The 12110-nt window shown below is 57.3% G+C and overlaps 1 protein-coding gene across 1 annotated transcript; it reads right to left on the minus strand.

Annotated features, from left to right (window-relative positions):
• Window positions 1-108: 108 nt before the first annotated feature.
• On the minus strand, window positions 109-9248 carry ICAM1 (intercellular adhesion molecule 1). Its single transcript, XM_021705196.1, has 7 exons — window positions 9128-9248; window positions 7269-7526; window positions 3088-3399; window positions 2440-2727; window positions 2100-2354; window positions 1659-1907; window positions 109-1573 (listed from the first exon to the last, which is right to left on the minus strand). The coding sequence occupies exons 1-7, from the start codon at window positions 9192-9194 to the stop codon at window positions 1401-1403; spliced, it is 1602 nt and encodes a 533-aa protein (XP_021560871.1). The 5' UTR covers window positions 9195-9248; the 3' UTR covers window positions 109-1400.
• Window positions 9249-12110: the final 2862 nt, after the last annotated feature.

Below are 12110 nucleotides of genomic sequence, written 5' to 3' on the forward strand. Positions count from 1 at the left end.
GCCCCTCGAGGGCCTGGGAGCCTGCAGTATATAAGCCCCTCAGCCCCTCCCTCAGCTCAAGAATGAGGTTCCAGGCCTATGTAAAGCAAGAGTCAGAGAGTTTTCTGGAGAGGAATCTTTAATTTTCGCTTGAGTCTCAAAAGGTCCTAACAAGCCCCAGATTTGGATTAGAGCCTCGGGGGTGGGCCTTGAACCGGCAGCCTTTTCTTGGGGGAGGAAGTGGGAGGACAGGGCTGGAAAGGGCTCCTACTGGATGGGACACCTCCCCTCAACTCAAACAAGTCAGGCGCACATGAAAATGCTTTATTAGCACAAGAGAGAGAGGCTTCCAGAGCTGGGAGGGGATCGTCCCAGGCCTCTACTCCCTACTGCCTGCAGGGCCCTCATCTCTGCAGGAACTTGGGGCTGCCGGAGTGCTCTGTTCTTGCTCTGTCCCACTGAGATGGAAACAGGACAAGGCGGGGACACAGGGGTTGGACATGGTTTCATGGGACTCCATGGTTTAGCTGCCAATGAGTGGGCATTCATGTTTAGGCATGCCCCGGTGTCACTGTGAGCACTAGCAGAGAGGCATATGGGCAGAGGGGGGACTAACAGAGGTCAGTGCCAGTGATGGCGGGAGGAGTCCGGGCCCAGTGGGTTGTCCCTGGGCATGTCACCAACTAAACAGTATCACCATTGCCAGTCCCCTTCTGGAGGAAAGCAGCTTATCTAATGGAATGGGAAATTCCAGCCCCACTTGATCTTTTTTTTGCCAGGCGCTCCTGTGCAGTGCACAGCTAGTGCGACCGTACCTGGCCACCCTAAATGAGGTTTAGACTGACAGCTCCCTGAGGACAGGAACTCATGCTCCTCTTCTTTACCATTCTAGCCCACATAAAAGGCACCCAATAAATAGCTGGTAAAAGAACAAATGAATAAATACGTCATCATCGAAAGTTGGGGACAGTCCGTGGACTGCAGGGCTGGACCTGGCATCTGTCAGAGGAAGTATAGGGGTATGTGTTTCCATGCTGCTGGTGTTTGTGCAGGTTACTTCTCAGGGCTGTAGGGCCTCAGCACACGCAGTGGGGGGGGGTTCACTGTTTCCCAGTTGGGTGTCCCATGTTGAGTGTCCCGCCACACCCCCCCCAGACAGGGCAGGCTTTGACATCCCTCATAGTCATGCCCCAAGTCCTGCCCCCTCCTTGTGGCTCAGTCCTGTGGCTCCAGGTCAGGTGTGAGGCTTGGGGATCCTAGGCGTTCAGGTGCCAGGACCCATGTATCCTGAGGCCTCTAGCCTGTCCTCAGGCAACCTGGGAAGGGGGGTGGAGCTGCATGGCTTGTGACCACTGTTGTTCAATGTGGCACCACTGCCACCGCGCGGGGGGCTGAGGGGGAGGCCGGGGCGTGGCCCAGGTTCAGGGGGGCGTGGCCGGTGTGTTCAGCTTCATGGCAGCTGCCTCCTGGGCCTTCTGTAGCCTGTACTTCTGGATCTTCCGCTGGCGGTTATAGAGGTAAGCGGCTGCGCTCACAGTTCCTAAGATGACAGCAGCCGCCACCAGAATGATGATGACCATGTTATTCTGGTGGTCTGTGGGGAGGACACAGGGCGTCATGAGGGTTGAGCCAGGATCTCTCCCCCTGCCCTGCCCAGCCCCAAACACCGGCACACTCACAGGTCACGTTCAGGACTACTTCGCGGGTGACCACACCACGGGGGCTCCGGGCCTGACACAGGTAAGTGCCCGCAACCTCCCGCTTGACGGGTCTCAGGTCCCCGATGGGCAGCAAAGCCTCATCCTCCTTCCGGTGACATTTCAGCTCAGGAACCGGGTTCCCCCAAGCTTGACACCGCAGGGTCTGCTGGGAGCCTTCCTCCCATGTCCAGTTTCCCGGGCAATCCCTCTGGTCTAGTCGGGGACCATCTGGAGAAACACAGCAAGATGAGGGAGGGGGTGAGGGACTAGGAGGACCCCCCACACACACACCACCTAGGACTGGAGGACTCCGGAACCTGGGGAGAGGACTGGAGAGGGCCCTCAGAGGGCAGGAGCTCATGGGGCCTTAAGGCGTTGGGTCTTGGGGATTAGGGGTCATTTTCCAGTGGCCCCACTCACACAGGACGTGGAGCTCCCGGGTCTGGTTCTTGTGCAGCAAGCGTCCAGCCACGTCCAGAGCAGCAGAGCACGAGAAGCTGCGCCTGTGGTCCGCAGCGCTGGCATTTAGTTGGAATTGTGCCCTGGGTGCTGGAGGCCCCGGTGGCAGCCCGCTCAGCGACACCACGACTCCAGCCTGGGCCTCACACTCCACAGTCACCACAGTCCCTTCTGAGACCTCTGGCTCACTTAGGGTCAGGTTGGGCGCGGGGAAGCCTGGGAGGGGGTGGGCACACAGTGAGCACCGCCCCCCAGGATTCGCCCCCCCACCCCCTGGAAGCACGGCCCCCTCTTGACTTACTGTAGAGGGTCACATCCTCCTTCCACATCCGGTCTTGTTCTCCCAGGGTCACCACACATGCCAGCTCCTGGGTGCCCTCCTCTGCTGTGTTCGCCTCGACATTGGCCATGGCCAAGACGGAGTCCTTGCTGAACAGGGATGTAGAGTGCAGTTTCTGTTCTGCCAGCGTCAGGCCGACTTTGGCCTCTGCAGCTGGGAACAGCCCATCCAGAGTGCAGTTCACAGCCCACTGTGTGCCCACTTCCACGATCCTGGGGGTAGCAAGGCGTGGCTGGGTCTCTGGCAGGACTGGGGAGAGAGGGTGGGTGTGAACAGAGAGGGGACAGGCAACCTGAAACCCCCTTCTGGGGCATTTTCATTCCCCCCACCTGGGACATCCTCTGGTTCCCAGAGACTCTGGCCTGGGTCACCCCTGTCCCGGGACCCACGCAGGGGTACAGGCTTCTCAGAAGATCCTGCAGCTGGGGCACCCCATCCCAGACCACCCCACCCCTATGGCCAAGAACATGCTCTCTCCAGAAGCCTTTGTAATCTAGGTCACCACCTGAGCACCGCCACGACCAGAGGCCTCTCCCCCCCACCCGGCCCGCACCCCAAGCAGGAACACCCCCTGAGCCCATCCTCTCTGGCGGCTCCCCAGTGCCTCACCAAAGGTTCGGAGCTGCCTGGGAGCCGAGATGTTCTGGAACAATCCCAGCCCTCGGGGCCTCAGGTCCAGGTCCGTGCGACAGGAGAAATTGGCGAGGTGATCGTCTCTGCCCGCCAGCACCGGGACCGTGACCTCGACCTCGGCGGGCTCCCCAGAGGCCGGGTGCCGGCTCAGCTCCTCCTCCCCGCGGAGCAGCACCACGAAGAGGCTGTCCCGGGGCGCCCCGCCGGCCACCTGGCAGCGCAGAGTGAGGTTTTCGCCCACGGGCTGCCAGCGGGGTAGGGGTAACAGCTCCACTCGCTCCGGGAACCCTGGGTGTTAAGGGGGCGGGGTGGTGGTGTGTGAGCGGGACAGGCTGCCCGCCCACAGGGGGCGCTGGGGCGCCAGCTGCACCTGTCCAGGAGCCCCACCGCTCTCCGCTCTTGACACTCCCCAAAGCACCTAAGCCAGACAGGAATGTTAAGAGCTTCGGGATAAACCGGTTGGGAAGTCCCCAGGAGGTTGTGAAGGGGGCAAAAGCAATTTATTCACTGCAGCATCTGAGAGTGAAAAGCGGAAAAGCGGGGCGCCTGGGTGGCTCAGTCGTTAAGCGTCTGCCTTTGGCTCAGGTCACCATCCCGGGTCCTGGCATCGAGCCCCGCATCGGGCTCCCTGCCCCACGGGAATCCTGCTTCTCCCTCTCCCACTCCCCCTGCTTGTGTTCCCTCTCGCTGTGTCTCTGTCAAATAAATAAATAAAATCTTAAAAAAAAAAAAAAGAAAGAGAAAAGAAAAGCGGAAAAGCACCTCAAAATCTATCACCAGGAGTCCCGTCAAATAAATACAGGAAATTTAAGCTCCCCGGTCCAGTAGAGATTGTTTTTAAAAGCCCCCTGCTCCCCCTTCTCCTCGTCTTGGCCTTAGTTTTCTCCAAAGCACCGCTCACCATCTGATATCCGAAGGTGACACATCTACTCAGTTAACTTGTTTCTCCTCTATGTCCCCCCCCCCATGGTAGTTCAGCCTGGAAGGGCAGGGGTCTTTGCCCCCCGACCCTCCGCTGGTACACAGTAGGCTGTCTATGTTCATAGAAAGAATAAGGTCGAGCCACCCACACTGATTCGAGGCCTTTCAGAAGCCCCCTTTTAAGGGAAAGAAGTTCCCGAATGTGCCGTGTGATCCCCTGAAATGTTAAAAATGCAAGAACAACCCACAGACACTCAAAATGAAACTCTGAATATCCCCTGAAAACACAACACGTGGGCTTTGTTTTTGCCAGGGTCTCCACTCCACAGGAGGTAACAGAATTTCAAGCCTGGGCTGCTGGTGAAAATTGACAGCAGAGTCCCGGTAAGCTGTGATTCTCACTGAGACCCCCCCGCCAAAGGCTTCCCAAGGCGGGGTCTTACTGTCTCTTGGCAAGACTGTGAAAGTGTCAGGGACTGACACCTAGCTTTGGGGCTTCACTGCTATGAGCTGTACGTGAGTGACTTCGCCACTGGAATAGGTGTAGAAATCGAGCCTGTTTCCTGAGCTGTAAAATGGGTTATTGGAGGTAAGACTTTTATGAGTCCATTTAAGAGGTAGAGAGAATGACTGTAAATGAGCATGAGGTTTCTTTTTAGGGTGATGGAAATGTTCTAAAATTAGATCGTGGTGATGGGTGTACAACTCTATAAACATGTTAAAATGTGTTGAATTGTACACTTCAAAAGGGTGTCTTTTATGATGTGTACACGATATCTCAATAAAGCTGTTTTAAGAAATAAAAGGGCAAGAAACCCCTCAGACATCCAGTGCTTACCTCTAACCACCTGCTGCAAACATGAATTTACAGAGCTGGTGTAAACCTCAAACCTCAGTACACATCCCCTACCCACCCCCCACCCCCGCCCCCAAATGGAATTCACATCTCTGAGCCCAGCTCCTTGACTTTAAGGTCAGACTGGGGGAGGAGGTCTGTCTTACTTGGACCTCTCCCTGAGCCCCAACCTTCAGTCCTGGTTACTTCACTCTTCAAATATTTGTCTGCCCTCCCTTCCTGTACCCAGCCACTGCCCACACATGTGGTCTGGACGAGGTCCACAGCCAAATGCTCTCTGGCTTCTCATAAGCCTTCCGCTATCTAGAACCCCAGCCTGCTCACACACCCTCTGTGGCTCCCTAGCACCCTGAGGAGAAGGTCCCAGCTCCTCCACCTGGCATTTGAGGCCCTGCCCACCTCAGCTCTAGCCACACCAATCTGTTGGTCTTCAGCCCCTCCTAACATCCCTCCCCCCATCCGCCTGTTTTCCCGCTCGAAACTTTGCCTAGCCTGTTCCCTCTGTCCTGAGTGTCCGTCTATCAACTCTTACTCACCCTTCAAGCCCAGTTAGGGGTCATCTCCTATAGGACTCAATGCCTTTATTCTTTCTAGAGAAAGCTCAGCCACCCAGGGATCCTGCCTCATCTTTACACTGGGCGTGGAGCAGGACCGAACTAGATAGAGAGTCTCTTAGGGGACCCCTCTACCGCGTGCCAGGCACCTGTTCCATTTCACAGAGCTGGAAATGAAGGCAAAGTCTGGCACCCAAAGGCACAGAGGGAGAAACGTCACAGAGCCAGGACTCAAACTTGGCGCACTGAGCTCTCAGCTATCAGGCCGAAATGTGGAAGTCTTTCGGGGAGGTTTGCCTGGGGTTTCACAGGCCACCAGGAATGTTCGGGGACTCCCCTCACCTGCCCAGACTCTGCTCAAACATGCTCCAGGTCAGAAGCAAAGCTGCTATTTCCCCAAAGGCTTCTTTTGCCCAGGCACCGTGAAGGTGGAATGTTCTTTACGCCTCCCGGCCTCGTTAGACCCAAGTGAGGAGGGCTCATGGGAAGACAAGCCATGTCCCCCACGGTCGCCCTGTTAGTCAGGGCCATGCTGGGATTGGAACCCGAGGCTGGCTGATCCCAAGACCAGTGGGCCGGTTCTCTTTCTTTTCTTCCTTCCTTGTTCTTTTTGTTTTTGTTTTGTTTTGTTTTTTGTTTGTTTTTTAAAGATTTTATTTATTTGACAGAGAGAGACAGTGAGAGAGGGAACACAAGCAGGCAGAGTGGGAGAGGGAAAAGCAGGCTCCCCGCTGAGCAGAGAGCCCGATGCGGGGCTCGATCCCAGGACCCTGGGATCATGACCTGAGCTGAAGGCAGACACGCTTAACGACTGAGCCACCCAGGCGCCCCCTTTTTGTTTTGTTTTGTTTGCACCTGCGTTTTATTTCTGTATGGCCTCTGATAACAGTAATTCTTGCGGTGCAAAATGCCCAAAGTAAAAGAAGGCCCATCGAGACGGCTCGCTTGCTGCCCTCTCCCAGAGCAGCCCTGCCCCAGCTTCTGTCCTCACAGCCAGCTAACACGGTCACTTCTTGCATTTCCTCTCATGCCTCCTTTATGCGCCAACACAGGCATCCCCCCCTCTGCCGCGCTGCTCCTTACCACCAGGGATGGCTGCCTCCCCTTCCCTTCAACTTGACAGTACACCTTGGAGCTCATTGTCTTTTGGGGACACAGGAGCTTCCTCTTTTTTTTGCGCAGCTGCATATTATTCCACCACACGGTCTGCCGACAGTTTATCTCCCCGGCCCCCTATGCCTGAGTGGCTTGCGAATGTTTGCCCTTCCAAATAAAGCCGCAGTGAATAAGCCCATCCTGTGCCCCGTTCAGTTCCCTCATGGATGGGGCCACAGGGAAGCCCGGTTCCCAGGAGTGGGATTTCTATGTCCAAGCTCATATGCCTGTGTCATTTAGAGAACCGACACCCCCTTTCCCCGCTCAGGGTTGTGCTTCTTGATGCCCCCACCCTGTCAGCAATGCCCCAGGATGGCCTGCTCCCCCCACCCCTGTTGCCAATATGTGAAAAATGCCGTGTCTGGGCTGCTTTGAAATTGCTTCTTCTTTTCAAGAGTCACATCTAGGATCTGTCACATGTTTAAAGAGGCCTAGAGTATTCGAATGTACCGAATCTCTGTATTGTGCTCAAGGCACCCAAGAAAATTCAAGAAGGGGTTTCAGAGGACAGTGAGGCTCTCCGAAGATGTGCCTGCCCACCAGTCCTTCGGTGAGTCAGCTCTGGCCCCACCACCGAGCCACCAGGGCTGTCCTGGCCTGTGGGGACCCCCACGCACCCACCTCTCCCCCACCCAGCCTGCCTAGTCCAGCCCCTGGGCCCAGCCACTCACAGTACACGATGAGGGACATTGAAGCCATCGTCTGTTTGTGACAGTTTGCAAAACATATGGGATGGCTATCTTCTTGCACATCACTCAGTTCAAAGACCTTCCAGTTGACCCCATGGGCCACTTCCTTCTTCGTCAACTGAGTCTCCAGGCCCAAGGTGGAGGGCTGGTCACAAGAAGTACTACAGTTCACCTGCACGGAGCCTCCGCGGGGTATGATGGCTTCTGCGGGGTGCACTGATGTTTGGGCACCTCCAAGTCCTAGAACAAGAGATGGAGGAGGGGACAGGCATTACAAATTGGGTTCACCAACAATTACCATGTACCCAGCCTGTGCTGGGTGCATAGCCTTGAATGAGAGAAAAACTCTGCCTTCAGTGTGGGAGACAGAAAAATTCACAGGCAAACAAGACAATTAATAACTGATGTTAATACGAGCTTTGACAAAAACAAAACAGGGTGATAGAACAGACAGTGCCTTGGCAACAGGGTAATGTGTGAATGATGAGAGGGGGCTGGCCATTCAGAGAACAGAGAAATTAATTCCAGGCAAAAGGAACAAGTGCAAAGGCCCTGTGGCAGGATGGCTGGAGCAGAGCGAGTAAGGGGGAAGAGCTGGGAGCAAGGAGGTCAGGAAGATCGTGTGGGCGGTGCAGGCCACGCAAGGTCTTGTTCTTCATTCTGAAGGCAATGCGAAGCCATGGAGGATTTTAGCAGAGGAGGGACATGAAGTCAGTGTTCTTCTCCATCCCAAGATGTGAGGTGGCGAGGGCTAGCCCTCCGGGAATGGAGAGATTCCAATTAAGCTGGCTCCCTACTCCCTCTGGCAAGTGGTCTCCCCTCTCCAGGCCTCAATTTCTCCATCTGTGAGGTGGGTGAATATAGTCATCCCAGCCCCTGCTAATCCTATGGACTCACAGCATAGGACAGGCAGTGAGTGCTGCAGGGGATAAGAAGGGGGGTGGTAGTGGTTAGCTTCCTCAGACCCTGGTGCCTCTGAAGCAGAAAGTCTGTCTGGGCCTACCCCTTCTCTCTCTCCTCCAAAGATTCCTGGCCTCAGCTTTGGGTCTACTCTATCTGGGGTGGAGGCGTGGGAAAACAGCAGCTCGGTGAATTCTCCGAGAGTAATGGGATGGTTCCCATTTCACGGAGTGAAACGGTGAGGCTGGGAGAGGTGACGTTACTCACCTAAAAAGCCACAGAATCCAGACTGGCATCTGGACTAGAAAACTTTGTTGAGCTGGTAAGCACAGGTGTCCCTTTCCCACCATCGGGCTTCCCAACACCCATCGCGGTATGTGACCCACTATCTCCCTTTCTCCCCTCCCTCCAGACTGGGGTTGGTGGAGGGGTGCTGGGGCCTCCCACTCTCAGCCTCTGGTCCCTGGGCAAGTCAGCCCTGGAATTCCCCCGCGCAGAAGCAGTCCCGGACTTCCCCAGAAGTAGGAGATGAGGAACAGAATGTACGTGTGTGTTGGGCGGGGGGTCCCCAGCCTACTCAGCTTGGCGCCGGACCCATCCCCATATCGTCTGACCCGGTCCTGGAGCCAGGCGTGGCATTGGGCCAGGACACAACCATTTCGAGGAGGCGGCTCTTGCGTTCTCCATTTTACGGCTGAGAAACTGAGGCTCTGGGAGGGAGCCTCAACCTGTAGCTTGAGGCCACTCATCGAGGTGATGCAGGGTCTGGATTCGAACCCACGGCTGTTGTCTTTGGCTCTAGCCCCAACTTCCCATAAAGAGCTACCTAAGTACGACTGGGGCTTATCCCCAGCTGGCCGGGAGTCGGTCCTCCCAGTGCCTGCAGGGCGCAGCCTGGATCCCCGGAGTTGGCGCGACGGCAGCTCCCACCCCTGACTCACCTGGGAGCAGAGCTCCGATCAGGGCCAGGAGCACGGGCAGCGCGGGACGGGCGGGGCCGGGAGCCATAGCCTGCCAGACGAGGGCGGAGAGCGCAGAGCGCGCGGCAGAAGCGCAGAGACGGGCGGCGCGGACTGGGCTACTGGAGCGCGCGGGAGCTTTTATAGTGGCCTGGCCGGGCACGGGGGGACAGAGGGGCGGGGCTGCTTTCCCGGAAACCTCGCGCCTTCCCCTCCGGAAGGAGGGCTCCGGCATTTCCGGATCGAGAGGGTACCGAGCCCAAGTAGGGCTGTCCCCCCTATCGAGCGCCGGAATTTCCGAGTTGCAGCAACGAGGACCGCAGCGGCCCCGCGGGCCCGAGGGGCCGCTCCTGGCGCTAAGGGTCCGGTCCCCGGGGCCGGGCTGACCGTGGTTCTGCGTTTACGCTGCGCTAAACTCTTCACTGAATACTGCCAACTACCCTGGACGGTAGGGACTGCTATTGTGTCCATTCCACGGAGGGGTAAACCGAGGCTCCGAGCTGCGAGGGGATTCGGACTCAAGTGTGACGCCCCAGCACCTGCGGGCCTCTTTAGCCGAGTGGAGTGTCCGTCGCTTGGATGGGGGCGCAGAAGTCCCTTCGGGGCGGTCTCCATCAAGGGCGCCCCTCCCCAAGGAGCACGGCCCTGCCCAGCGGACAGATTTCCCGAGAAGCGGCAGGAACAGGCCCGGGCACATTCCGGCGGCCGCGAAACCTGGGGGTGAGGACTGGCGGCGTCATCACGTCCGGGGCCCTGCATCCCCCCTCGAATGGGCGCTTCCACCCCCGCGGCCTCGCTTCCCCTTTCGGCCTCCGCAGCGGGGACATCTTCACGGCTTCCAGAAAAAGGAAGGAAGCCGCGTGGTCCTGACGCGCTGAGTCCCCCGATGCCGTTCCTAGGCTCTTCGGGGAAACCGAGGCAGCAAACCTTGAATGGAGAGGGGGCGCTGGGACCCTTTCTTTCCGCGGGGAAACAGCTCCTAGGCCCCCAAGTGGGGCGGGGAGAGAGGCCGTCAATTTCCAAGGGCTGCGCGAGGTTCCTGAAACTTGAGCGCTGGGCGCCCGCGCTGACTACGTGCAGATGTTTACGAGCAGATGTTTGCACCCGCTAATTCTATTAGGGCGGGGCGGGGGGAGCGTTGTGACGGCCTCGGCCTGCGCGTGTGACCCCAAGACTTGGCATCTACCACGACGAGGCTGGGGACCCTGGGGTCTCCCAGCGCCAGTCCGCGCCGCCCAAGGCTTCCTGTTGTGGGGCGCGCGCCGCGTCGCCATGGAGACCTCGGAGGGGCCAGGGAGGTCGCGCAGCAGAAGGGGAAGGGAGGGGGCCCCGGGGACGTTCGGGCCCTTCCTCGGGAGGATGGGCCTGAGAGTCACTCATCAGCCAGCAACGCGTCCCTTCCCCCGCCCCGATCATTCCCAAGGAATTTCCACGGGGATCTTTCTACGCCGGGTGTGGTGGGTGCTGAATTCCCGCCCAGAACTGCCTGGGCAAAGGTGCAGAATGGGAACCGGGACGCGCTGGGCCTGGGAAAATCCCGTGCGGGGTCGGAGCCGAGGATTTTCCGACGGATTTTCCTTTTTCTTTAAAGATTTTATTTATTTATTTATTTATTTGAGAGCAGAAAGATTGTATTTATTTATTTATTTATTTAAGTATTTAAGAGCGAGCGAGAGAGCGCGACCACGAGCAGGGGGAAGGAAAGGGAGAAGCGGACTCCCCGCCGAGCGGGGGAGGGGCTCGATCCCGATCCCACGACCCCGGGATCACGACCCGGGCGGAAGGCAGACGCTCTACCCACTGAGCCACCCTGGTGCCCCCGGCGGATTTTTTGGGGGGATCTCTTCCTTGGGTCCCTTGACCTTAGTCCAAAGTGCGCGCGGGCCGCGAGCTCCCCCGCGCGGCCCAAGTCTTCCTTGTAGCCATAAAAGCTCCAATCTTTCTCACTTCTCCCGACTTGCTGGGCAGTGTTTATTGAGCGCCTGCTGTATACCAAGAATCCTTCCAGGTGTGCTAGCGACACAGCAACGATCAGAAAAGACAAAAATTTCGCCATTGTGCAGAGATGGTTTTAGTGGGGGGGGGGGGGAGATAGACAAGAAACTAAAATATATGGGGTGTTAGCTTGTGATTAGTGCTGAAGAGAAATAAAACGGGAGGGAATAGGCAATGTGAGGGTGGATGAACTTTTAAATAGAGTACTTTGAGAAAGACTGAGAAAGTGACATTTGAGCAAAGACCACGGGAGGTGAGGAGGGAGCTGTGGCAATACCAGGGAGGGAGTGTACCAGGCAGAGAGTTCTGAATGTGCAAAGGCCCTGAGGTAGGGACAGCCAGGAGGCCAGTGTGGCTGGGGTGCAGTAAGGAAAGGAGGAGGAAAGGAGGGCAGGGAGGAGATGATGCAGAGCATGCTTGTTGGCCTACAGGGGACTTTGGTTTTTCCTCCCAGTGAAGTGGGAGCCATGGAAGGTCCTGAACAGAGGAGGGACAGGCCTGACTCAGGTGTTTATAGGCACCCTCCTGAGACTGCAGGAGCTATATTCTGGAGGCAGGAAGGACAGGGTGGAAGCCAGGAAGCCAGAGAGGAGGTGACTATTCTAGTCCAGGTGAGTTATGATGGGGCCTTCGCTGGGCTTGTTGGTCCTGGTCTGAGCCCCTGGGAGGATGGAGAGCCATTTCCTGAGATGAAGATGGGGCGGTAAGGTTGGCAAGAGGAGCATCCACCTCCTGGTCTTACATTCCCTTTGTGTTTCCTTGAGGAAAAGGAAAACAGGCTCCCCAGCCCTTCACCAAAGCTTCCAGGAAGGGCAGGGCTTCCTTCAGGGTGCCAGGCTGTCTCGGGCAGACCAGCGAATCGGCCCACTGCAGACCAGAGGCCGTGGACACAGGGCAGAAGTATCCACATCCCACTCTGTGGCATCGTGCCTGCTCTCCCTTCAGTCTGAGCTCTGGCGTGGCCACCCTG

This window comes from Neomonachus schauinslandi, chromosome 1, assembly GCF_002201575.2.
Source record: "Neomonachus schauinslandi chromosome 1, ASM220157v2, whole genome shotgun sequence".
NCBI classification, from domain to species: domain Eukaryota; kingdom Metazoa; phylum Chordata; class Mammalia; order Carnivora; family Phocidae; genus Neomonachus; species Neomonachus schauinslandi.

Coding starts and splice junctions, on each gene's coding strand:
- ICAM1 (XM_021705196.1), bottom strand. CDS start 9,194: ATGGCTCCCGGCCCCGCCCGTCCCGCGCTGCCCGTGCTCCTGGCCCTG. Junction 7,527..9,127: donor GATCGGAGCTCTGCTCCCAG/GTGAGTCAGGGG, acceptor CTCTTGTTCTAG/GACTTGGAGGTGCCCAAACA. Junction 2,355..2,439: donor GGAGGATGTGACCCTCTACA/GTAAGTCAAGAG, acceptor ACCCCCTCCCAG/GCTTCCCCGCGCCCAACCTG.